Source organism: Telopea speciosissima, chromosome 10 (genome assembly GCF_018873765.1).
Source record: "Telopea speciosissima isolate NSW1024214 ecotype Mountain lineage chromosome 10, Tspe_v1, whole genome shotgun sequence".
In the NCBI taxonomy this organism is placed as follows: Eukaryota; Viridiplantae; Streptophyta; class Magnoliopsida; order Proteales; family Proteaceae; genus Telopea; species Telopea speciosissima.
In genome coordinates this window covers 46202581-46229159 of record NC_057925.1, presented here as the reverse complement: position 1 = coordinate 46229159, position 26579 = coordinate 46202581, and the positions used below count along the sequence as shown (strand labels likewise).

The following is a 26579-nucleotide window of genomic DNA, read 5'->3' as shown; positions in this document are numbered from 1 at the left end:
AAAATTTGATATGTGGATAGAGACTTATGATCTATCTTTCCATAAAATTTGGATTATATTCAAGCTACAATGCGGTAAATTGTTGGACTATGTAGAAAATCCTTGGGTGTTCTTGTAGAATATGTGTCCCTTGAAATATACAAGATAGATCATCAAATCAAAATCAAGGACGAGAAAGTTTAAATTATATCATTGTTACATATTCTTTCAAAAAATCGCCACTGCCTCGTTCGAATTAGCCAATTTGGATTAGAATTAGCTGTGACTAATCATGATTTTGGATGTTTCGGAACAACCAAATCTAGTTTTTTTTTTTTTGGATCAGATCGCTTGGTTTATAGATATGTGGGATCGATTCTAGGTTTTTTTGGGAACAATTTCAATCAATTCTATTCTGTTCAGATCAAAGACAATATGGATTGATTTAACCCGCAATTCCAAGTTTAAAATCCTTATTGTTACGTGGCAAGAATAGGTGACAACTATCTTCACTTGGTTTGCCTTTGCTTCAAATCGGTACTACCGTGATTTAATAGTGTGTATAAGAGATGGAAACCCGTTCTAATTTTTTTTTTTGGGATAAGTGAGATTCAATGCATCTAGACATAAAAATGATATTCATTGAACTTGGACGCTTGAAGGACCTCCATGGCTCTAACAAACACACTCTCTCTATAGTTTGTACATGAGATGGAAATCCGTTCTAATTGTTTTTAGGAAGTGAGATTTTTTATGCATCTAGACATAAAAATGATATTCAAAGAATTTGGACGCTTGAAGGATCTGCATGGCGCTCTCTCTCTCTTCACAAGTATGGTGTGACAAATAAGGGTGTCAAATTGGAACTCGAAAACCAAAATCGTATCGAACAAGCCAAATCAAATAAATCAACTCAAAAATCCAATTATAGAATGTTAGAACCAAATAAATTCAATTTAAATTCGGTTTCATAGATGTAGAAATGAATAGAACTGAATAAGAAAGTTTAGAACCGAATCTAAATTTGGTTCAATTTTGGTTCATACATTAGAATCAACCGTGACTGATCCTGATTCTGGACATTTTGGAACGCCCAAATTTAAGGGGTTTTTTTTTTGGGGGGACTAGATTGCTTGGTTTTTAGATATGAGGTACCGACTCTAGGTTTTTTTGAGATCAATTACGGTCGATTCTAATCTGATCAGATCAGAATCGGTATGGATTGATTCGACCCACAATTTCAAGTTTAAAATCCTTATTGTTATGTGGCAAGAATAGGTGACAACTGTCTTCACTTGGTTTGCCTTTGCCTCAAACATGCATTACTGTGAGTTATAGTTTGTATATGAGATGGAAACCCATTTTAATTTTTTTTGGATAAGTGAGATTCAATGCATCTAGAACTTCGTTAGCAAAAACACGTTTAAAACTTCGTTTTAAATATTTTCTCAGTTTTTATCGGTTTAAATATGTTTGGGGGAAAAAAAGGGCAAATGGTAAACATTCCCGTTTTAAATGTGATTAAAACATGTTTCCGTTTTTTTAAAATGTTTTTTAAGGACTTGGACTTGTTAAACAATGCCTTACTAAACTGACCATAGCTCTCTCTCCCGAACTCTGTTTGAATTGATTCTTTCATTGACGTAAAGATGACTCGAAGGGTTACGTACATTTCTCATGATATCATCTTCAACTCAAGGTCAATGCAATGAACCCCAAAATTGAGGTTCAAATTGATGCATCTACTGAAAAGGGTTTCTAAAGTGATGACTCCCACCTCCAATTAAACATACGTCACTCCATGAGTGTGTTGGCTGTGTGTTGCAGCCAAAACCACATTGTTCAACTTCAGACATTATGGTGTATGAATTAAGAATTGATATTGGATGATATTAGATAACATGTCTTGGAGCTTACAATGGGTTGTAGTACATATATGGATTAGTTTTGGATGTTAGAGTTATTTTGAACATTAGAAGCATGTATTTCAAATAAACATTCTTCAATTTATATGAGAATAGTCCCTTTTTTTTAAGTATAAATGTTTAAAACACTTACCATCCATTTTCCAATTTTTTATCATTCTCAATTTTTTCTTTTGACCTTTTATTTGATCTTTCGTATGCAATTTTTCACCGTTTAAAACTTGTACCATTAGATTCCGATTTTTTTGCCATTCTCATTTTTGCTAATTATGATTTGGACATAAAAATGATATTCATCGAACTTGGCCGCTTGAAGGACCTCCCTCCATGGCTCTAACAAAATCTCTCTTTCTCCACAAATATGGTATGCTAGGTAAGGGTGTCAAATTGGAATCGTAATTGACAATCAAAATCGGATTGAACAAGCCAAATCGAATAAATCAGCTCAAATCCAATTGACTGTATGAAAACAAACCAAGCAAGTTTGGTTTGAGTATCAAAATTTAGAACCAATTCAATTTTGATTCACATTAATAATCCGTTAGACCAAAGTAAAATTGAAACAAACCGAATCGATTGATAAGCTTAGTGCTGGCACGTGTGACCTGCAGTTTCCACATGGCAGAGTGTGTAAGTTCACAGCTGCATTGCAGTGACACTTTTACAGTCCGTGTCAACAATGAAGCAGCAGCATGCAGTTCACGGGGTTTTCACAGACTAAGGTGCTTAAAGCATGCCGTGAATCGTGATCCCCAAGCAATGTGGGGTCCTGCCACGTCACCTCTATGTCTATCTCTCGGTTTCTAATCTTCGCTTCCCAACTTCCCAGTAAAGTCACGACGATCGACGTTAACAGAACTCAAACGTTTGAATTAACTGTGTTCCCTAAATTCCAACTATTTTTAATATTCTTTTAATTCTCGTGTAGTATTATCCATAGACAAAAATCTCCCTATACTTCCATCTTGACCCTTTGATACCAATCTTCAGTTTTCTATTCACTCCAAGGATCTTCTAGATATTGTATATAAGGGTATTAAAAGCCTAAACCGGTTGGACCGGGCAAAATGGATCGTCAAAAAGAACCCTTATCTGGCGATTAAGAACTGGGTTTTTAAAAATCGACACAAAATTGAGAGAAGGTTCCCTGAAAGGTAGTGTGCATGAGCATCAATTGGGATAAACTTTTGCCTTTTGAAAGGCGGGGTGGTCAATTTGCATTCTTCCATGTCTGATTAGGATGTCAAAACCAAAACCTAAACCTAAACCTAATCGATAAAACGGCTTGGTCGAGCTTGATCCAAATCGAATTGAGGGCTTATCGGTTTGGCTTCAGTTTACGGATTAGAATTCAGATTCAGCTCGGTTCAAGCTAAACCGATGGACCACCAATTGGCCTGCCCGATAGGACCGAACCTGAACCGAACTGAACGCAAACAAAACCCCAAACCCTAAAAACTCTACCCAATCCCTACCCAAAACCAATCTATACCCAGGTTTGAAAACCAAACTGAACCAAATTGAAATTGATATTACAAACTGAATTACTGAACCGAATTCGAGTCGAAACCAAAAAATCCTTATGTTTCAGTTTGCTTGAAACTCACACCGAAACCAAAAAAACCGAACCGAACGGCTCAATTGCCACCCTTAATGTATATTGCCTTTCAGAGTTCTATTTTCCTATTTAAACCGATACATGTAAAACCAAACCGGACCGAATGGACCAGTTGACAATGATACACCCCTCTATAATAAGCACACACTCAAATTTGGAAAATGCTAGATTGATTGTGGACGCAAAAGCGACTATGTTAGCTTGACTTAATGTAGACCCAAAGACGACTAGGTTCACCACACGGTCACACACCCCCTCCTCCCAAGGATTTCCAATCACTCCGTTTTTTAGTTTGTAGAAATTGTGAATATAAATCCGAATCCAAAGTTAAACCAAACGGACCGTTAGGAATATGCTGCTTGTTTTGTGGACTCCTAGTCGTTTGCATGTCATCATCTCATCGCCATTATCATGACATGGAATTCTCCATTAGTTCACTTCCTTCCTCTATATAAACCAGAGCACTAACCCTTCCCTTTTCGTTCTTGTTTGTTTTGAAGAATTCTTAAAAGAGTAATCAAAAGTGAAATTTCTTCACAAGAAAAGGGAAAAAGAAGAGAACAGAAGCCGACAATGGCTAAGATTCCGGTAGGATTTAAGAGAGTTGCAGCGGCGTTCGACGAGGTAGCTCGTGTTCGTCCATGCGAGAGCAGCGGGAGTGAGTACTCGGCGGAGGGAGACTTTTCCGATCTATCTGATCTCATCGACTCGTTCATCGAAACAGACTACTATGGAGTCGAACGAGAACAAGACAATAACGATGAAGATGAACAAATGGAAAGCGAGAAAAGCATTTTTGAAGACGCTAATTCTGAAAGTTTCTGGTCGGTATCCGAGGCGAAAGAGATGTTGCAGAGCTTGTTAGGTTGCGAAGCTTCTAATTCTCATGACGGTGATGGTAGTGTCGAACGAATGATTCGTAACGAAGTAGAGATTGCTAGCAGATCCATTGGAACTGATTCGTCGGCCGGTGTTAAACGTCTGTTAATGAATCGATTACGCGAGAGAGGTCTCGATGCAGGTAAGCAACAGAAAAATTAAATTTCTTTTTTTGGTTCGTGATTGTAATTCGCTAATGTGCGCCTTGAGCGTAGCTTAAGTCATGCCATTTTCACATTTAAAGCCTCCGTACACTATAGCGTACGGGGAATCTCTCTGATGTCTGGAGTTTTGATCTGAAATTAAAACCGTGCATGGGGTTAGGGGGTAGACGAAAAAATTTATATGAATTGGGTCTGATTTCCATTCGAATTCCAAATTCCAATGAGCTCATTAACTAGCTGGGAAACATTTTCAAGGATTCTTAGGAGTCACGAGACTCAGGACTGGACCAACTGAGTCCAGATCAGAACTCCCATGTATGTTTTGGTGTGTTAAAAGATTCCCAAGTTGAACCTTGGATGAAGATCTCAAGCAATCCAATAACAATGGTGTTAATGGTTGCTAATTGTTACTTGGGAATTGGAATTTCTGAACAAACGATGTGTACAAACTACGAAAGGTAATCTTTTATGTTGACTCATGACATGGTGTCTTAGCGCTGATATCACATGATGTTAGGTACAATACACCAAAAGCGACACAATTTGCTTTCACTTCTATAGATAACGCTTTACACAATTTGCTTTCACTTCTATAGATAACGCTTTAAATCGATTTATTAGTACATGGGTAACCATAAACCCTAATTAAAATTTATTGATTTATTTTTCAGGTCTTTGCAAATCCCGATGGGAGAAAATGGGGCGGTTCCCTGGTGGAGACTACGAATACATAGATGTGATCGTAGAGGGGACACGGTACATGGTGGAAGTGACACTGGAAGCAGAATTCACAATTGCTAGGGCGACAGATGGGTATCTATCTTTATTGGAGTTGTTTCCTTCAACCTTCGTCGGAAAACCAGAGGAACTGAAACAGGTGGTGAGGTTGATGTGCGTGGCCGCTAAAGAGTCAATGAAGAGGAAGAATATGCCTGTGCCTCCATGGAGGAAGAACGCCTACATGCAGGCCAAGTGGTTTGGCCCTTACAAGCGGACCACAAGAGCTGGAGCTGGTTCTCAGAGGAAGGCGGCGGTGACAATGGGGGAAGATTTGAGAGAGAGGCGGTCAGTTGGATTCGAGGCGTCGCCGGCAATTTACAGTTATTGTAGAGTTGCGTCGGCCCGCAAGGTTGGTTTGAGCTTGAAAGCTGGAAACCTAGCCGCGGTGTTTAATGGTATAGGATTGTAATTAAGTTGTTCATTTTTCCCCTTTATCGTCTTTTTGTTTTTTGTAGAATGCAAGAAATATTGAGAGAAAAAAAGTTCCTTTCATTGTAAGTATCCCCTGATTTGATTTTTGCATGGGAATTGAGAAGCTACTGATTCTGAGTTCAGGCATGGGATCGGAAGTGAAGGTTTCCAAAGATCTTTATTTTTTTTGCAGCCCTTTATTCAAAAATTCTTGTAAATTTAACTATAAGAAGTGAACTTTATTGATTTCCTATCATTCTATTGATTTCTTATCATTCTAGTAAAAAGAAAAAATCAAAAAAAAAAAAAAACAAAAAATAGAACAATTGTTTAGCACAGTTGGTAGACTGTGGTGTGTAAAATCCCACCTTACTAGGAGGTCCAAGTTTCATTAGGGGTGTCAATTGGTCTATTTCTAGATTATCGGTTCGATTCCTCCAGAACCGGATTAATAAGCTAATCAGTTCCAAACTTGAGATTCAAGACCATTAACTAATTGGTGGGCCGGTTCCAATTCCTAAACGTTTTCAAGTAGTCCAAAATTTAAAAATAAAAATTCCCTGACACATGCTACATGAGATATGCTTGATTTTTTTTTTTCTTAAATCACACAATTAGTTTATATTACATCTTGTTTTATATTAATTAATAAGAAGGAATACCCCCACCCTTATAAATTAGGATTATTTTAAGGTATGTTCTTAAAAGTTAGCATTCTTAAATGGACCTTAAAAATTTACAGCCAAATCTTTGATAAAATAGTATATGAGACAAGTGCTACAAGTCATAATTGAAAGACTAAAAGAAATAAGGGAAATTTACACATACCACCCCTGAGGTTTGACTAAAGGATATTTTCACCCCAAGTTTTGGAAAATTCTGCGTACCCCCCTGAGGTTTACAAACGGTAACAAATAAGTCCATTCCATCAGTTCATTACTAACACTGTTAAAAATTAGACTTGAACTGAAGGAATTGCCCTTACAAGAAAAAAAAGAAAAAGAAAAAGAAAAAAGAAAAAACACCTGCACCTCATCTTCCCCAATCGATTGGGGAAGATGAGTTGCAGGTATCCTTAGTAGGGAACACCATGGATGCCGAGATGAGTTGCCGAAAGAACACCTGAGAGAGAGACTGGTTAAGGAGAGTTACAGGAATGATAGAAGAGGGGAAAGGATGGAAGAACATGTTGTTCATCAAGTTGAGATTAGGGTTTCGGATCGGTTGATAGAAGAGTTGCAGGTTAGATGGAGCTAAGATGAAAATCTCTGGTTCAATCTGGAAGGAAGAACATCCATGACAACCTTGTACAAGTATAAATGCTATCGGATTTGTCAATATCCTCATCCCATTCTCATCCCAGAAGAATCATCGACGTGGTGGCGAGGACGATGGGGAAGCAGCAAAAGCAGAATCGTCATCGCAGGAGGATGTAGATCTAATAGAGGCATTCAAGGTGTTCGATGAGAACGACGATGGAAAGATGGATGCGAAGAGATTAGGAGTGTTGTTTCCATCTCCGATTGGAAAGATGTGGTTGTTTGCCCTAATCCTCAGCGACTCGGTGGCTTCAACCATGTGGTTCATGGCCGTAGGCCGTTGAGATGGCAGTTGAGGTAATTTCTCCAACCTTTTTACATCTCTTCGTCTGTCTGATTCACAAAATCGTTTCAAAATTCTTTTTTTTCTCTGATGTTATTTTTTCGAGAGATAAAGAGTCATCTGAATAGAAGCTTCCGTATACAGCTTCGGATTCATCTTCAAATTATCTTTTTTGAGAAGGTGCCTTCAACCTCCGCGGCAGAGGCTGCAAAACCAGCATTAGAAGCACCAAAAACCCCTGCGGAAACAGTAGATGTGTCGTTGAGGTCAAATAAGATTGAATTGAACTTTCTTGTGAAGACGGATTATGCTGAGGCGGTGAAGACAACGGTTGCTGAGGCAGTAAAGGCGGCGGTGGAAGCTTCAAAGTCGGTTTTGGAGGCTCCAAAGGATTTGGCAGAGACGGCGAGGACAGAGACGGCGAGTGTAGTGGCTAAGTTGGCGAATGTGGAGGAGGAAACAACAAAACTGGCTAAGATGCTGACGAAGGTGGAGAAGGAGACGACCAAGATGGCGAAGATGGAGTCCAATATTGCCAAACTAGATGGCGAAGATGGAGTCCGGATCACAACTCTTGTTCCTTTCTTTAATTTCTTTGTTTTTCCCCATTTATCCATGAATTAAAAGATCTTTTTAAACTTATTCTCCATAAAACCTGCAACTCATCTTCCCCAATTGATTTGGGGAAGATGAGTTGCAGGTTTTTTTTTTATTCTTTTTTTGCAAGGGTAATTTTGTCATTTCACCTCTTATTTTTCCCAGTGTTTGTCATGAACTGACGGAATGGGCTTATTTGTTACCGTTTGCAAACCTCAAGGGGGTACGCAGAATTTTCCAAAACTGGGGGGTGAAAATATCCTTTAGTCAAACCTTAGGGGTGGTATGTGTAAATTTCCCAAAAAATAAAGGGTTTAACCTTTAGCTCGTATGACCTTGAGTCTTAAGAAGAATTAAGGTTAGTATGTGAATTTATTATGAATCCGGTTTATTCCTGAACATCTAAGATTCTAAGTGCATTTATAATTGATATATTTTTTTTTTCATTGAATGGATAATGAAGAAACAGTGAATTTCCAGAAGTCGTTTTTGGAATTTTTTTTATTCAATAAACTTTGGGTATCTTAATCTTATTATAAGAAGGAAGTTTATTTAAAGAAGGAAACAATAGTCAACAAATTCAGATTAAAGATGAAACCAAAGCGATTCATAAACATGGTTTTAATGCACGGTATCCATCACCTTCAAAACCGTTACAATACCGATACAAATCAGCATGGATCGAACCGTATCAAAGATTTACCCCTAGTTTTCTTAGAAAATTGGGTTTTTTGGCTGTTCTACTTCTTGTCTGTGCCGTTTCACCGATATGGTATCAACATAGTATCAAGATCTGTGGTTAGCGATACTAATACGGATAACCAAATACAGGCGATCCAATATTGATACCTCAAACCATGCTCACAACAAAGTTCACAATATTAGTAGTAATCCAGATGGTGTACCGCCCATCCAATTCGAATCGGGTGATTCACCCGATCCGATTGTTTGAAACATGCACAGTGGCTCTGATGATGTTTTAAACTCTGTAGTCATAGAAATTATAGAAATGTTATGCATTTAGGCTGCTCAATATCTCCTTTGAAATCTAGGATGTAATTATTCTTTTCTTTCTTTGAGGAGGTTTCTCTGTAAGGCCTCTTTTTAGATGGCTTATTGACAATTTGAATGGGATTTAGATTTCTTTGACAGGTAAAACTCCGATGTTACTTGTAAGAAAAGTTTAATCCAAACAGAAACATTAAAGTCAAGGATTTAGTTCATGGTATTAAGATTTCATTGACAGAATCTAATGTTTCTTGTAAGAAAAGTTTAATCCAAACAGTATCATTAAAGTCAAGGATTTAGTTCATGGTACTGGCACCGATATCCGGTCGCCAACGATATTGATACGCATTAGCCGTATCAAACCGAAATGAGATCAAAACCCAATATTTTATTTTAATTTTTTTTAAAAAATTATTTGTACTGTATCGGTCAATCCATATTGATCAATGGAAAATTACCAAGTACATGCGAAATTAGAGGCCAACCATTAGTTGGGAAAATAATTTTTAATTTCATTCCCTTTGTTTCAAGGGATTCCCTTGCTATAGTATTCGCTTTTACCTGTTCATATTGAGTTTTGAGTGTCATGTTTCATATAATCTATGAGATTATGTTTCAAATAATCTATGAGACTTGTAAGCATAGTTTTAATACACGGTATCAGACTAGGTATCGATTACCTTCAAAACTGATACGATACCAATACGGATCAGCATAATTTGGTCTGCATTGGACAAGTTTGCCCTGATTTTCCCAAAACTCAAGTTTTTGACTGTTTTACCCCTGGTCAGTATACCATTTCACGAATACAGTTTTAGGATCGGTGGCTGATACCTCAAACATGCTAGCAAAGGACAAAGGTCATGATTATATGAGTCTAAACGGTTGAAATTGGTACATCAGCCTCCCATGTGACAAAACAAGGCAGACAAATTAGATGACTTAGAAAGTTTTGATAAATGATTGAAAAAAAACAAAGAAATATCTCGCCACTATGGACAAAGAGAGAATCTCTTCATCCACCATGATGTGACCCCATTAGACCACATAATTTCAGCCCTATATGATCCGTCATGTAGCAGTTTTAGACAACCACCCACCATTTTTGACCAGGGTTGCTGTCCATCAAAAGGTCCCAAAGACTAATAGTAGCTGGAAAATAAATAATTTTTAACAATCTCTTGGCTTGCTAGAAGTAGAGGAGGGTGGAGAAAAACAAAAGCCTCACAAGAAAACCCATAATGCCACCTCCAATTTTGCTTCATTTTGTGTTCTATATTCTCCATGAGACTGATGTCTCTCTCTCTCCTCACCTGGTTATGTATTGGATATCTGCATGTTCTCTCAACCATTCAAGCACCTTTGCTCCCTCTAGGATTTCTTGCACCTGCACAGCACAAATTCTCCTAAGATACCCATATTTACTGCCTATGGAATGCAAGTGCAAGGGGAATCACTCCTATCTAAACAGTGTGTCCTGCTTCCAGTACAGGGGGTGGGTCCTAGTGTAAAATTGGATCTATATTCCATAACCTTCGTTCCTTTACACATGAAGTACTAGAGCAGTAACATGGAAACAGTAGTAGGATGTCCTCTGATAATGACACAATCAGGTCAACATAGGAGTCTGAACTCTTAACAGTGTCGACATAACAAGTAGCTGTCGACAATATTTCAATAAGATGAGAACATACTGACCTGGTCCTTTACTCGCTCCTCGTCATATTCTTGTTTATGGCGTTTGAATTCTGCGATGGAGTTCTCCACTTCTTTGACAAGCTCATCTGTGGGATACTGCAACAGGGTAAAACATGTTAGAAATAACATTCTTATAAAAGACGAGCAGAATGACCATACTACAACACACTGGCAATGTTTTTTCTTCATTTGTTAATCCATTTATAACATGACATGGATAGTCATTTTACTATTACTTATTACAACTGAAATTTTCTCTCTAATCAAATTCACATGGAAGCTATACGCAAGCAACCTTTGCCTTGTTCATAATTTTTTTTTTAGTAAAAAATATTGTTGAAGAAAATAAAAAGAATCTCATCTTGTGCATAATTTCCCACTAAAATGCATGAATGAAATATGCTGCATGGATTCTTCTGAATGAGGTACCTGTTTACCAGGTTCCAGATGATGATCCTCCATGGGTTTTACTTAGGCTCCATCTGGTTGATGTAAAAATGTGTAATTTGCATTCTAAAACAAAAAGGAAATTTTCCAGATGATGCCAAACAATAACTGTGCGACAAATATACTTGTGAGGAAGTATGATGCAGGAAATTTATATTTCGATTCTCGAATACTAAAAGAATTCATTATTTTCCGTCATGCAATTGGTCTTCTCTTCTTAACATAGTTTAGACTGCTTTACAACTTTTTACATCCAACCAAATGGAGTTTAGACCTTCCTACTTTTTCACTAGAACATTAAAATTCTTTGATAAATTTTACTCTGGGACCACAAACAAATACCATGGGATGCAGCCACCATTAAAGGGCTCCAATGGATGGAGATATGCACAGTGAGTGGCACGAATATATAACCTTCTGTTGTTATAGAACAATAGGTATATGAAAAGTATAACATAAACATATGATAGTCACCTGCAAATTTTCACGTTTGAAAATATCACCAACAGCCAGGTTTTGTTTGATCACAGTTGTTATATTCTCCCTGTGTCTTTCCAGGTACTCATTTACTGCTTTAGGACTTGAAAGAGAAGCCAGCTGCTCTTCATTGAGTTTCAATTTTGCCTGTTTGAGATAATGCCCTAAAATCAGGAAAACAAAAATTCTAAAGAAAGAGATATATCAAACCTATATCTTCGGTTTGGGGCCAAGAACTGTAGAACAGTCTGGAGCCCTTAAAACTTGTTACGCGTTTTATGAAAAGGAGAATCAAAACACAGTTCTGAATGGATCCTGCTTTAAACATTAGCAAGAACAGAACCAGCTTCAACAGATGGTCCATCCTTCTTTTCTTTTCTTTTGCATTTGTCTGAACATGTAAGAAAGATCCGTTCAAGCATAAAAAAAGTTCCCAAGACATTCACAGCTCACATGTTTTTCTTTTTTTAAAAATCATCTCTTTTGTACGGAGACTTCCAAGCTGACAAAACCTTTATAAAGAAAGAATTGTTGTTTTGAAGATTTGGACCTGTGTCTCTAGAAGTTTTGCTCCATAAAGTTGCCGGCCTTGTTCCTCAAAAATGGCCTGAGGAATATCAACTTCAATCATCTGAAATTATTCAAGGAAAAAAAAATGATTAATGCTAGGAATCAATCACATAGAGGAAACTCATATAATTCAGGGAATGTTATCACTGAAATCAAAGAGGTAATATGGTTACACTCATAAGAACCAAGGTTTGAAGTATCAGTATTGGGTATTATATCAGAAGGGCGATTTTAAGAGGCGTATCATAATGGAGAGACGTAAAACATGCTAAAAGTACACATGGAAATGGTCAAGAAATGTGTGGATGTGCTTATGATACATGTAAAATAGGACCTTTATCCCCTCAAGTACAGTACACCCTCAAGTGCACCAAAAAGGTACATCTGACAGTGCACATGCACTTGGGGGAGTGTTTTAAACAAAATCACTTTAAGGTGCACCGTTAGATGTACCTTTTTGGTGCACTTTAGGTGTATTGTACTTGAGGTGATAAAATTCTGTAAAATACGCTTTTAAAGCATAAAACACCATATTATGCTAAATATATATATATATATATATATATATCAGTTTGATACAAGGGTTTGAGTTGTTTTTACCTAATCTAGTGATGCATAACAAAAAAACAAAAATAAAATAAATAAAAGAAAAAAGGAGATTTCAGCAAGAAAAAAAAAAAAAGAGGTCTACAACTTTACTTCTTTTTTGCCCAATTCTATTTTGATCAGTGATTTGAACAATGTAAATCCCCAAAACTTCTTGAACTGGTGAAGATTAGGGGTCCTCTTTTTTTTTATGCTAGATGATTTCCCCCAACTCAGAGAGAAGAGAAAAACAAGTTTCCAATGCCTTCGGTAGCTCTCAGTTTTGTATCTCACTCATGGTTTCTGTTTTGCAGGTTTACAGAAGACGCATCGAGTGTGTCTTACGTGTATTGATCCGTATCGACCCGTATAGGTCCTGTATCAGACCATATCAACCCTGTATCAATCAATACAAGAAAGATACAATTAATTTTGTTTTACATATCGTATTGAGTCCTAGGCCAATACAGATCGATACAATACTTTAAACCTTGGATAGAGCACAAATGGCACCATAAAGAAGAATGGGTTTTGAAGCACACTGGTTTTATGCCAAATTTGAACTGGTATGATACCCAAGGTTCAAAAACTCGGGTCTCGGAGGCATCTCGGCCCAGCCAAAAACCGAGACAAGTCGAGATCTCGGCGAGTTACTGCATTTTTTTTTTTTTTTGACTCGGACCCCCAACTCGGTGGGTTTTACACATATTTTGGGTCTGAAACTTGATATTCAGCCTATCTCAGGCCATTTAAACACAATGGCATGCTCAGATTTCCCAAAAAACAAGTCCAAATATGAGTTTCACTTTGGACCATAGGTTGGTAGGCGACTTGTCGTACTAAAACAACCTACTCTACACATAATTTAGTAATACATAGCAAATTAGCAATCAAAACATTCAATTTAGTACATATCAATCAAAACATTCAAATAAAAAGTACATTACATCAATCTTCTCTGAATTTGTTACATAAAATGTGATCAAGTAACGAATTCTTCCCCATATTGATTCACAAAGAATTCCCATGTTATAGAATTGCTAAAGTGTTGCGCATAGTGTGACACAACCTCCATATAAGTGTTGTCATCAACATATACCAAACTCCTTATCCTAGGGTACATGGGAGGCTGTTGGTATGAGGTATGAGATCCACTGCTACTGTCATATTGAGTTTGAGGCGTGTATGGCTGGTTTGGGACTGGGAATACATACCCAAAACCTGACCCAGTGCTTTGATTGTCAAACTCAACTACTGATTGCCCAAACTGACCATAGCCACTATATTCAGAACCGGTGCTCTCTTGGCCATAGTCATAGCCATGATGATGCTGAGATGAATGCCATGACTGATGCTCACTAGTGGTATCTATACTCATGCTTCCGAAACTTGCAAGCATGGTGTTCATACTATTTTCATCATCCTGAGCATGTGAGTGTTTGCAACCCTTCTTTCTGTTGTATGTTTTAGTGTGGCCACCATGGTCTTGATCTTGAGTGGCATGCGTAAACTGAGACTCACCTGTGAAACGCACAGGGTCCCCCTGCGTTCCCACTTCACACTGGTACTGCTCGCGCATCCCCTCATGATGATCATCGTAACAACCACCACTCTGCATGCCACCACCACCACCACCACCACCACCACCATCACCATCACCATCACCATCACCATCATCACCATCACCATTGTCATCATCACCACCACCATCATCATCAGCAGGACTTCCTACAGCAGGCTCAAAAGGTCTCGATGACTCTGAATGTGCACGCCCCTCTTGCGACATATATTCATCAACATCAATACCGGTTACAGATGCAATGGTTGGGTTAGGCCTACCCCCAGGCTGATCCATATCGGGTGTACCACGATCCCTCACCCACTGGAATAGGGGATCCTCTTCCTCATCAGAGTCCTCCTGGAAAATGTTGGACAGTTCAATGGGTTCTTTGTCATTGGCTTCAATCCTTCACGTATATGCCTCATCCTTAATCTCATATTGTGGTGCACATACACAAGCTGCTCTAGTCGTTCGCTACCCAACCTATTCCGCCTCTTTGAATGTATCAATGAGAATGTACTCCAGTTGCGCTCACATCCGGAGGATGAACAAGTTTGTGAGAGCACTCTCACTGCTACCTTCCTTAAGTTGGGTGAACTTGTACCATAAAGCACCCACCAGTCGGCTACATTACAAATAGAATATTAAGAATATGTACATTCTAAAGGGAGAAAATTATAATTCATAAATGTACTATCATGCCACCTACCAGGGTCTGACTTTTGTCTATCGTCCACTGCAGCTTGTCGACCGAAACTTGCTGAGGCCTTTCTGAAGTATTTGATCTATTTTCATTTAAAATTTTAAACATTGTTAGGGGTATTAGTATTTGCTATTTAGTAATTACATTCATAAACTAACTACCAAAGTACCTGTTAAGAGTTGTCGATTAGAGTTTACAGGGTTTCTGGGGGTGTTTTAGTCTTATTTATATTTCTAGTTTATTTCATTGTCTTAAGGGTATTTTGGGTAGTTTACTTGTAATTCATTAATTAAGGTTATAAATAAGACTGCCCCCCCCTCACGATTTACTTACACAGAAATCATGAGGGAGTTTATTGCTCTCAATCGATCTCTCTCTTCTCTTCTTCTCTTCTCCATCTTCTTCTTCTTCTTCTTCTTCTTCTTCTTCTTCTTTGTTCTTCACAGCTGGTCAGAACTAGGGCTATATTTTGTTACATGGTATCAGAGCACTAATTCTGATCAACAGAATTTTCATTTGTTGCTGTTTTGAAGGCCTCTCCTTCATCTTGCTCTCTGAGCGTGGTCTTCAGCAACCAGATGCTGTACCTTCCTGTTTGAACCCTAGTCATACCCTAATGAAGGACTAGGGCTCCCTGTTTTACTGAAGAATGATTGTGCCTTTTGTGGCTGGTGCTGTTAGAGTTTCTGCTGCATGAAGTGATTGATTCTCAAAACCCTGTGAGAATCAACTCCTTTTTTTTTCTCCTGGGATTTCTTCTCCATATTGGCTGCTGGTTTGGGGATTTTTATTCCTCATTATTTCGTGGTTATCTACACCAACAATTGATTGTTTTTTGGGCTGTTCAGCCCCCTTTCTGCAGTTGTCGATTTTTACGCTAATTTGGGTTTGGACTGAAATCGACTGTTTGGTTTGTCTTCATTATTGTTGGCTGTCCTTGCTCTCTATCTATCCCAGGTAATTTGTGACAATATTATTTGACCTAATGGCTGATTCTAAGCCTCCCATGGACAATTTTAATATTCAGATTACTACAATCAAGCTGAATGGTGCCTCTATCTATCTGCTTTGGTCTCAAGCTTTTGAAGTTTATGTTACTGCTCGCCGGAAGATGTCTTATCTCACTATGACACCGCCAGCATCTACTGATGCAAAATATGATGATTGGAGGCAGAAAATGCGACCCTTCTTTGCTGACTTTGGAATAGCATGGAGCCATCCATCGCCTCTAATGTTATGTTTCATAAAACTGCCAAGGGTGTTTGGGAAGAACTCAAGGAAAGCTATTCTCAAGATACTAATCTGTCTCGCATTTACGATCTGTATGAGAAATTTTTCTCTTTCAAGCAAGAAGGAAAATCCCTTGGCGAATACTATAGTTCACTGAAGGGAATGTGGGAAGAACTTAATGTGTACCAGCCTATCTCCACCGATGCCTCTGTAATTAAATCCCAACGATCTGAGTTTTTGGTTGCTAAGTTTCTCTTTGGATTGGATCCTGATCTTCAATCCGTCAAAAGTCAATTATTGACTGGGGAGAAGATTCCATCTATGAATGAAGCATATTGTCAGATCCAGAGAGTTGTTTCTCCTTCGGGGGTGAAGTCTGATCCAGCTCCTGTCTCCAAGGATAATTCTGCCCTCTTTATCTCTACTGGAGGACGTGGTGGTGGTGGTGGTGGTGGTACCTCTTCTCGAGGTCGTGGTTTTGGATCTGGTTGTGGTCGTGGGGCTGGTCATGGTGGTCATGGTAGTCGTGGGGCTGTTTCAAATTCTGCTTGTACCCCCTCTGGTGATGGTGGCTCTCGATGGTGTACTCATTGTGGTCGCCCTAACAACACGTTGAAAAATGTTGGCTGAAACATGGTAAACCACAATGGGCACGTGAACAATTTGCTAACGCTGTAGTCTCCGATGGAGCGGCTGATCCCGTGCCACCTTCGACACTATTTATGGGTCTTCAACCGATGGTGGTAGTTCCTCCAATTACCTGGTTTCTCAACTATTACAACGAGTGCAGCAACTTGAGGCATCCTCCTCTACATCTACACTGTTCTTGCCTACTCAAGTACATCTACCGCATGTTTCGCCTCCTCATCTTCTTCTCCGTGGGTCATTGACTCCGGTGCCTCTTCTCACATGACTGGTAAGCCCAATTTATTTCCATCTTTTACACAATCCGCTGTCCCATCTCGGATTTCTATTGCCGATGGGTCCTTTATACCGGTTCTCGGTCATGGGGACATCCGCTATCTTCGACCTTTCCTTGTCTAATGTTCTTCATGTACCTAAGCTTCCTCTTAATCTTCTCTCTCTGTTAGTCAATTAACTAAGACCTTGAATTGTTCTATAACTTTTCATCCTTCTCATTTTGTCTTTCAGGATCTTGCAACAAGGACGACGATTGGTGGAGGACATGAGAAGGGTGGCCTCTATTACTTTGATTTGGCATCTCCTCCTATGGCCGCAGTTGCTACTTCTTCTAACACTTCTCCTTTACATTGGCACTATCGGCTAGGACATCCTTCTTTATCCAAGTTGCGCCTTCTTGTTCCTAGCTGCAAATCTGTCTCCCGCATTGAGTGTGAAGCTTGTGAGCTTGGTAAACATCATCGTACTGTTTTTCCTTGGAGTCCAAAGTCCAGGAGTACTTTATTTCAGTTAGTCTATTCAGATATTTGGGGCCCTTGTAGGGTCAAGTCGGTTCGGTTTTTATTATTTTGTTAGTTTTATTGATGATCATTCTCGTATGACATGGCTATACCTCTTGAAGGATAGATCTGAATTTGTTTCTATTTTCAAACAATTTTATAATGAAATTCGTGTTCAATTTGGTGTTCATTTGAAAATTTTGCGTACTGACAATGCCCTAGAGATAATTCAACGTGAGGTTTCCTCCTTTTGTTCTGACAATGGCATCATTCATCAAACTAGTTGCTCTTACACCCCTCAACAAAATGGGGTGGCAAAGCGCAAAAACCGCCATTTGTTAGACATTACTAGGTCCTTGATGTTTCATATGCATGTTCCTAAACTCTATTGGGCTGATGCACTTTTAACCGCTTGTTTCTTGATTAATTGTATGCCTTCTTCTATTCTTAATGATCAAATTCCATTTAATATTGTTTTTCCTAATCGAGCTGTTTTCTCTCTTCCCCTTCGTGTATTTGGTTGCCAATGTTTTGTTCATGTGCTTCACCCTGGTCTTGATAAACTATCTCCTAGGGCTGTCAAGTGTTTGTTTCTTGGTTATTCTCGTACCCAAAAGGGTTATAGGTGTTTTGATCCCATCTCTTGCCAACAGTTTGTTTCCGCTAATGTTACATTCTTCGAAAACTCTCCTTATTTTGCTACTTCTTCCATTGGTGTGGATACTATTCTTGATACTGGTGGGGTTGATCGTATTGTGGCTGAACATGTTCCTCCTCCTATCCCATTGGTTGTAAATCCTGGTCCCACGCAGGTGAAGGTCTACACATGTCGTACCCAACAACAGCTGCTGCCACTGCCAAATCCACCTATTGAGGCTGCCTCTCCTCCACCACCAGCTGACTCCTTGCCTGCGGATCCCATTTTAGACATTGATGATCTCCCTATTGCCCAGAGGAAAGGTACTCACACTTGCACTCAGACCCCTCTTTACCCATTGGCCAATTATGTTTCTGTTTCCCATCTCCCACTTCATCATCGTGTTTTTGTTGCTGCTTTACATTCTACTTTTGTTCCCCACTCTTATACGCTTGCCTTATCCCACCTTGGGTGGAAAACTGCTATGGATGTGGAGATGGATGCCTTGGTCTCTCGTAAGACTTGGTCATTGGTTGATCTACCGCCTGGTAAGGATCTTATTAAGTGTCGTTGGGTGTACACAGTTAAGTACAATCCAAATGGCACTGTAGAGCGACTCAAGGCCCGTTTGGTTGCCAAGGGGTTTACACAGACCTATGGGGTCGACTACTTCGAGACTTTCTCTCTAGTTGCGAGGTTGAATTCTGTTCGCATTTTGCTTTCCTTGGCTGTCAATCTTGATTGGCCTCTCTATCAGATGGATGTGAAGAATGCCTTCTTATATGGTGATCTATAGGAGGAGGTGTACATGGAGCACCCTCCTGGTTATGTTGCTCAGGGGGAGGATAGTGTCCGGGTTTGCCGCTTTCATAAGGCCATTTATGGACTGAAACAGCCTCCCCGTGCGTGGCTTGATAAATTTAGCAGTGTTATGGCTGGTTGTGGGTTCTCTCAGTGCTATTCTGATCACTCTATCTTTGTTAGACGTCAGGGGTCTAACGTGGTCATCTTAGCAGTTTATGTTGATGACATTATTGTTACTGGTAATGACGCTTCTGGGATTGCACAGGTGAAGACATATTTGCATAATAATTTTCAGATCAAGGATTTAGGTAGCCTCAGGTACTTTCTTGGTATTGAGGTTGTTCGCATTTCTCGAGGTCTTAGCCTGTCCCAGAGGAAGTATGTACTTGATTTACTTGATGAGACAGGAATGTTGAGTTGCAAACCTATTGATACTCCTATGGATCCACATGTCAAGTTTGGTACTTCTGATGACAATGAACTTAGTGACCCACATCAGTATCGACGCCTGGTCGGTAAACTTATTTACCTCATTGTTACTCGTCCCGATATCTCCTTTGCTATGGATGTAGTTAGTCAGCTCATGCAGAGACCTAAGCAAGTACATTGGGATGCTGCTTGTCATATTTTACGCTATCTCAAGGGTGCTCCAGGTAAGGGGCTGGTTTACTGTCGCCATGGTCACATCAGTATTATTGGATTCTCTGATGCTGATTGGGCTGGTTCTGATGGCGACAGCAGATCGACTACAGGTTATTGTACCTTCTTTGGAGGTAATTTGGTTACTTGGAAGAGCAAGAAATAGACCACCGTTGCTCGTTCCAGTGCTGAGGCTGAGTACAGAGCTATGGCTCATACAGCTGCAAAGTTGATGTGGGTTCGTTCTTTTGCTCGTGAGCTTGGTTATTCTAGTGATCAGCCCATGGAGATGTACTGTGATAACCAAACTGCCATTTATATTGCTAACAACCCTGTTTTTCATGAATGAACCAAGCACATTGAAGTTGACTGTCATTTTGTTCGAGATGCTATTCAGAAGAAGCTAATTACTACTCCCTTTGTCCGTTCCCAGTTTCAGCTTGGAGATATGTTTCCAAAGGCTTTGTTTCTACCTCAGTTCTTGAGTGGTTGTTCCAAGCTGGATCTTGGTGATGTCTACGCTCCAGCTTGAGGGGGAGTGTTAAGAGTTGTCGATTAGAGTTTACAGGGTTTTTGGGGGTGTTTTAGTCTTATTTATATTTCTAGTTTATTTCATTGTCTTAAGGGTATTTTGGGCAGTTTACTTGTAATTCATTAATTAAGGTTATAAATAAGACTGCCCCCCCTCACGATTTACTTACACAGAAATCGTGAGGGAGTTTATTGCTCCCAATCGATCTCTCTCTTCTCTTCTTCTGTTCTCCATCTTCTTCTTTGTTCTTCACAGCTGGTCAAAACTAGGGCTATATTTTGTTACAGTACCAAAGTCCCATACTCTCACCTCATCATTGCAGGTAGCTTGTATCTTTGGATTGGGCTCCAACTTCTCAATAACAGCTTGAACTGCCACTAACAAATCTGTATCTACCCCAAGATCATGGGAGTACTGATACTTTGGATTCAAATAGTATGCTGGTAAAGTAGACACCACAAATACAATTTGTTAGTGACTTAATGCCTTTGGGTTTTAAATATGCAAATGTAAAAAAGTTCTAACATTTAAAGTGTAAAGTATGTTGAACTCACCAGCTTTATGCAATGGATGACTCAAGTGCTTCTCCTACCGCTCATCAATGATGTTAATGTAGGACTTTGCACTTTGAGGTATAGCAGCTCTAACCATTTCCTTTCTTTTTTGAATGGCAGCATAAATGTGGGTCAAGGTAGGCTTCTTCTTTGTATCAACCATCCTCAGTATTGCCACCACTGGCTTTAATATGGCAACCACTTTATGCAAGTCCTTCCAGAATCCGTCACTTGCAATGGTCTGTTGTGCTGCCCTCCCTTTTTCTGACCTAGAACCTTGCCAACCAAACCATTGTTTACTTGCAAACATAGACCTCAGACCTATCATCTGCGTCTAAAAGCTCTTCAATGCAATGTAATTGGTGGCAAATCGAGTGACACCAGGCCTCACTAAATCTCCATTGCATTTTTCCCTCAACAAAGATAAAGCATAACCATGGTTATACACAAAATTTGTTACTTGTCTTGCCTTATTTACCACACCCGCCACCAAAGTTTTTTTCCCCATATCCTTTAGCATTAAAGCAATAGAATGTGTTGCACATGGAGTCCAAAAGAGCCGGATCTTCTTACTCTTCTTATTCATCAACTTCTCTCCAGCCTTTTTAAAGCTAGAACCGTTATCCGTCACAATTTGGATAACGTTCTTTGCTCCTACCTCGCCACCACTTGCTTCAACTCCTTATACAAGTATGATGCATCCTTTACATGCTTTGATGCATCGACAGACTTCAAGAATACGGTCTTCCTATGCAACTCACCATGAAATTTATAATGGACATCTAGTAGGTCCAGTCCAACCATCAGCCATAAGAGTAATCCCATATGTCTCCAACATTGGCTTCAAACCATCAATGTACTCTTTCAGCTCCTGTACCTTCTGAGGCAAATATACATTATATAATTCATGTGGTGAAGGCCCCTTCCATCTTAGGCCAACCCTCCTTGCAGCGTCAAAGAATGCATTATAGTATGTTCCTTGTACTACATTAGCTGGAATGCCATGGTAAAGCATGAACTTGCTGAAGGCTTTTCGTGTTTCCTCTTGTTTACCACCAAACATTTGCGGGATGGTTGGCTGGTAAGCATCTTGTTGCCTTAAAATTGTTGGATCCTGCTAAAAAATGGGATCTGAAGAATGCGCTCGTGGTCGGGTTGGGGGCCGTGGTATATTTCTTGTCCTAGTGATTTTCCTCCTCTCATCTTCTTGCATTGGTGCAGCTAAGCCAGATCCATCAGCTCCTCTTGCCTGCTCATATCTTCTCACATTCTCAAAATGCAAACTTTGTCTAATCTCTGCCAAAGTCTGTTGGTAAATTCTCCATTCAGCCTCTGATTGACACTCACCAGATGGAGGCCTAAAGTCAGTATCATCTCCTCCACGGACCTCTACACCAAGCCTCTCTAGTACTGCCTCATCAAACTGTTGTTGCATTCTTTCCCTCTCAGCTTTCTTTATTCTTCCTCCTTTCAAGCGTTGTGTCATTGCCAGTTTCACTTGGGTAGGAACATTTGGGCATGAGGCAGCATCCTTGCCTGTACCAGACAAATGTTGCTTTAACCCGGTGGCTCCTCTGATAGCAACTTTCCACAATAATTGCATTTGGACTTCTTTTTGTCTTCGGATATCGGGACTCCATGTTGCCATGCAATATCAGACAATGTGTACAAAATGTCTTATATTCTACATTGCTACATAAAAAAGCATGTATTAATAACCATGGTTCACTTAAAGTAATGTATTCAAGACTTAAAATATGTTATTCATAACTGTTAAACATAATGTCAAGCTACTAGAACTATGAAATAACTATCTCTTATTTAGAATTTTTATTAAAAATATTTATACCTTAAAGTATAAAAAAATACAATGTAATGATGTATTTGGCACCATTTGAAGTTGAACATTATGTACATATGTTGTACATAATTTTCCATAAACAACAAGTATTTTTCCTTAATATTATATATATTTTTTAATTTTAATAATATTTTTATTAAATCTGAAAAAATAAAATAATTTTTTTAATGGGTGAAAATAAAAAACTGATCCATGAGGCAGTAGAGCATCCCAAGTTGTTTAACATATATGAAAATCATTTCCAAACAATCACTATTCATCGTATTTTTTTTCTTCAAATAAATCATTTATTTTTCCAGAAATTATAATAAAAAAAATAATAACTGAAAAATAATTCCGACTCCATCAAGTGATAGATCGGCCAAAGATGTTTAACATATCTCAAAACCACAAGAATCTATCAAGGATTACACAAATTTTGTTGAAAAAAATAGATTTGGGGAAAAGAGGGAATACCTTTGAAAAATCTTCAAATAGGTGATGATTCTTGCAATATTGGAGTTGAATCTTCAATTTAGTAGTTGAATCACACTTGAAACCAATCCATCCAAGATTTGAAGCAAAGAAGAAGAAAATGGAGATGGGAGGTGTTCTTTTCTATTTTTTAGAGCCTTAGGACAGAACTCGCTGAGATTTGCGAGTTCTGTCCATGTTAGGTACTTTTAAATGGGGTAGATGGGTCTAAAATGGGTTAAAAATATGGGTCAAAACCATATCCAGAACCAATACCGAGATCTCGGCGAGAAATTGCAAAAATATAATGCGTAGGTGGTTTCGACTCGGTTTTTTGAAATACCGAGAAACTCGGCAAGATCTTTTGATTTGATTAAGGATGGCCAAGGTAATGGTGAAGGGACCTAAATAGAGAATAATATAGGTCTTACAAAAACTGAGGCTCTAAAGGAAATTGAGCATTGTGGGAATTGAAAAATTGAAAGATAAGTTCAACTCAGATGATGATTTAGGATATCTTGGATTGAACAGCATGAAAGTTGCAGAGAAATTGCAAATAAATAACACTAGAAGAGAAAGGAGAAGAAGAAAATGATGATATGATTATGACAATGAAGTCATGTGCTACATCCATGGGCAAAGCTGAAAATGATTCACTATGTAATGGAAGAAGATACAATGTGGAGATCTCTCAAGAAGACCCAAAACCCTAGCTCAAAAAACCCCCTTTTTTCACGCCTTTTTCACTTACATAACAAGACAAGAAAACATAAATCCTCCTCTAAGCGGGTCGATCCATCAGGTCGGGTCTTGGGAAGGGGAAAAAATCCCATTCGGGTCGCCACCAAAATATGTCGGAGCGGGGCAATCTTTGAAATGGGTACAAGAATTCGAGACATACATAACAGATAGATATGTCTATTATATGATGACACTATTTAGTAAGGGCAGTATTGTAATCTCCCTTATTTATTCTTATTAATGAACCCCTACCATTACCGATGGGGAGATCAATTCACTCTCTCAATCGGTAGGTCTGTTTTCTACATTCTCTTCTTCTTCTCTCTTCTGCTCTCTCTTTGTTCTTTGTGCAGGACAGGTTCTTCTTCTCTTATTTTGTTACATGGTATCAGAGAGGATTAGAACCTGGTTTTGCATACACCTCTTGTTCTGAAGTTCTCTTTAAAGGCTCTTTTTGCTGTGGTTGGCAGCAACCAATGTTGCACTGCCTAACCTAAAACCCTAGTTGGAAAATATGAAGAACTAGGGATTTAAATGTTGCTGATGCCTTCTGCCTATATCAATATGCTGCTGCTGCTGCCTAGTATTGTGGATATATGTGTTCCTAATATCAGTTAAGATCTGTGCATATCTCTTACTGTGCAAGAAACTTTTTCAACTGCACATGCTGTTTTTCATCTTTGTGGCTGACCTTTGGAGTGGTTGCTGGTTTTCTCTTCTCCTGTGGATTACATAAATGATGATTTGGATATTATATTAAAGTGATATCTTCTACTTTTTTGGTGATCAAATCACTTTTCTGCCTGTTCTAGAAGGATTTTTCAGAAACCCCTGTCCTCTCATCAGACTCTGGTGACATTTTGCCGAAGTTTTTTCTATTATCAGAAGTATATATGGTATAAATTTCAGGATGATCATCCTCTATTTGCACACTGCAATTTTGACTTCCCTACTTACCTGCGCATGGATTTTTCTCTCTCCTGCGGTATGCCTTTTCTGATCTAGTTTGATCAGATCTTGTCCCTACTTGGATTCTTACTTTCTACTGCCTATGAATTGCTATTATTGCTGCTGTGCTTGCTGACTTATTCTGTGGACTGAGCTGTTGTTATTTGAGTTATATTCTGCCATTCAGAGGGTTCTTCTTCTTCTCTGTGCTCTGCGATTTGGTTATTTGATCTGCTTTTGTGATTGCTTTGGTTGCTGGCATTCTTACTCAATTGATACACTGGGGACTCAAAACCCTTTATGGACAGTGTTAATGCCAACTTACTTCCATTAAGTTGAAAGGTGCGTCCAATTATCTGCCGCACCCGTCTCCCGCCACTGCTCATTCTCCAAGGTGTCCCGTTTGTGCCCATAAAACTCCTCCTACAAATCTGGGCATAGGCTGTGAAGGTATACATTAATGCCGAAGGTAAATTGGAATATCTATTTGTCTTCTCCACCATCTACAGATGCTGCAGGATATAAAGAGTGGATGTGCGAGAATGGTACTTTGCTTGTCATGGAATAGCATGGAACCCTCAGTGGCAGCCAATGTTATGTTTCACAACATTGCGAAAGGTGTCTAGGACAATTTAAGAAAGTTTTTCCCAAGACAAGACTATGTCCCGAGTATGTGACCTTTATGAAAAGATTTTTTTTTTCCCTTTAAACAAAATGGATAATCTTTGGGCGCATATTATAGTGCACCTAAGGGCATGTGGGAAGAGCTGAATGATTATCAACTACTCTCCACTGATCTTGAGGTATTAAATCTCAGCGTGCAAAATTTCAAGTTGCCAAGTTTTTGTCTGGTCTTTGTTCTGAACTACAGCCAGTTAAAAGCATGGTTCAACGTCTCGGTTTTGGACCTGGTTTCGGCCAGGCAGAAAACCGAGATTTCGCCGAGTTGGTGCATTTTTTTTTTTGGTTGAACTTGTTGCTAGATTTCGGTGGGTTTTTGACCTAGTTAGGTCATGAAACTTAGTATACAACCTATTTTGGGCCATTTAAACACAATGGCACTATCAGATTTTGAAAATTCAAAGTTCAAATAGGAGTTTGACTTTGGACCCTAGGTTGGAAGGCTATGACGTACACGGTCTTTAATAGGCCCTATTCTACACATAACTTAGAAGTAGAAAGCATACAATTAATGTAAAACAACTTAAATAAGCATTAATCCGGAGATCTTGTTGTAGATTGATGTTTCCATGAGTTTCTTTTTCTTGGAGTAATCCAGCGACTTACCGTCAAAATCAATTTTTGGAAGTCCATAGCTTTTCCCTCCGAGATGACCGAGACCTATTGAAATCTCGACTGGTCTCGGTCGAGATAAGAGCCTTTTATAACTGGGTTTGGTCTGGTTTCGATCGAACCGAGATCTCGACTGAGACACGAAATCTTGGTCGAGTCAATGTCTTTTTATTATTATTATTTTTTATTTCGTATAAAGTCTCATCTCGGACCCTAAAAAAAAACAAGATAATACCGAGATCTCGGTGAGACCTCGTTCCATGGTTAAAAGCCAGTTGAGTACAAGAGGGAAAGTTCCCTTTATGAATGAGGCCTCCTGTCGTATCCAACGGATTGTCTCTCCTTCCCTTTCCAAATCTAAAACCTCCTCCTTGACCAAGGATAACTCTGCATTTCTTACTAGTAGCAGTGGATGTGGCCATGATTCAAGATTTACTGGTCGAGGTTCAAGGGGAGGGAGAG

General features: G+C 39.0%; 2 protein-coding genes across 3 annotated transcripts in view; one reads left to right on the top strand and one right to left on the bottom strand.

Moving 5' to 3' along the window:
* Positions 1-4065: 4065 nt before the first annotated feature.
* On the top strand, positions 4066-5804 carry LOC122641982. Its single transcript, XM_043835347.1, has 2 exons — positions 4066-4543; positions 5237-5804. The coding sequence occupies exons 1-2, from the start codon at positions 4096-4098 to the stop codon at positions 5752-5754; spliced, it is 966 nt and encodes a 321-aa protein (XP_043691282.1). The 5' UTR covers positions 4066-4095; the 3' UTR covers positions 5755-5804.
* A 4304-nt stretch (positions 5805-10108) lies between these two features.
* LOC122641980 (trigger factor-like protein TIG, Chloroplastic) overlaps positions 10109-26579 on the bottom strand; it is a 64740-nt gene continuing 48269 nt past the window's right edge. For both annotated transcript variants that reach the window (XM_043835344.1, XM_043835345.1), the window contains exons 10-13: positions 12136-12216; positions 11583-11732; positions 10662-10757; positions 10109-10350 (exon numbers count right to left, since the gene is read on the bottom strand). In XM_043835344.1, coding sequence (XP_043691279.1) covers positions 10273-10350; positions 10662-10757; positions 11583-11732; positions 12136-12216 — 405 coding nt within the window. In that variant the 3' untranslated portion in view covers positions 10109-10272. The remainder of the gene's footprint in view (positions 10351-10661; positions 10758-11582; positions 11733-12135; positions 12217-26579) is intronic.

What these genes read in the sequence shown, in the direction of transcription:
- LOC122641982 (XM_043835347.1), top strand. Translation starts at nt 4,096, where the DNA reads ATGGCTAAGATTCCGGTAGGATTTAAGAGAGTTGCAGCGGCGTTCGAC. An exon ending in CGAGAGAGGTCTCGATGCAG is followed by an intron (nt 4,544 to 5,236) that starts GTAAGCAACAGA and finishes TTTATTTTTCAG; the next exon opens with GTCTTTGCAAATCCCGATGG.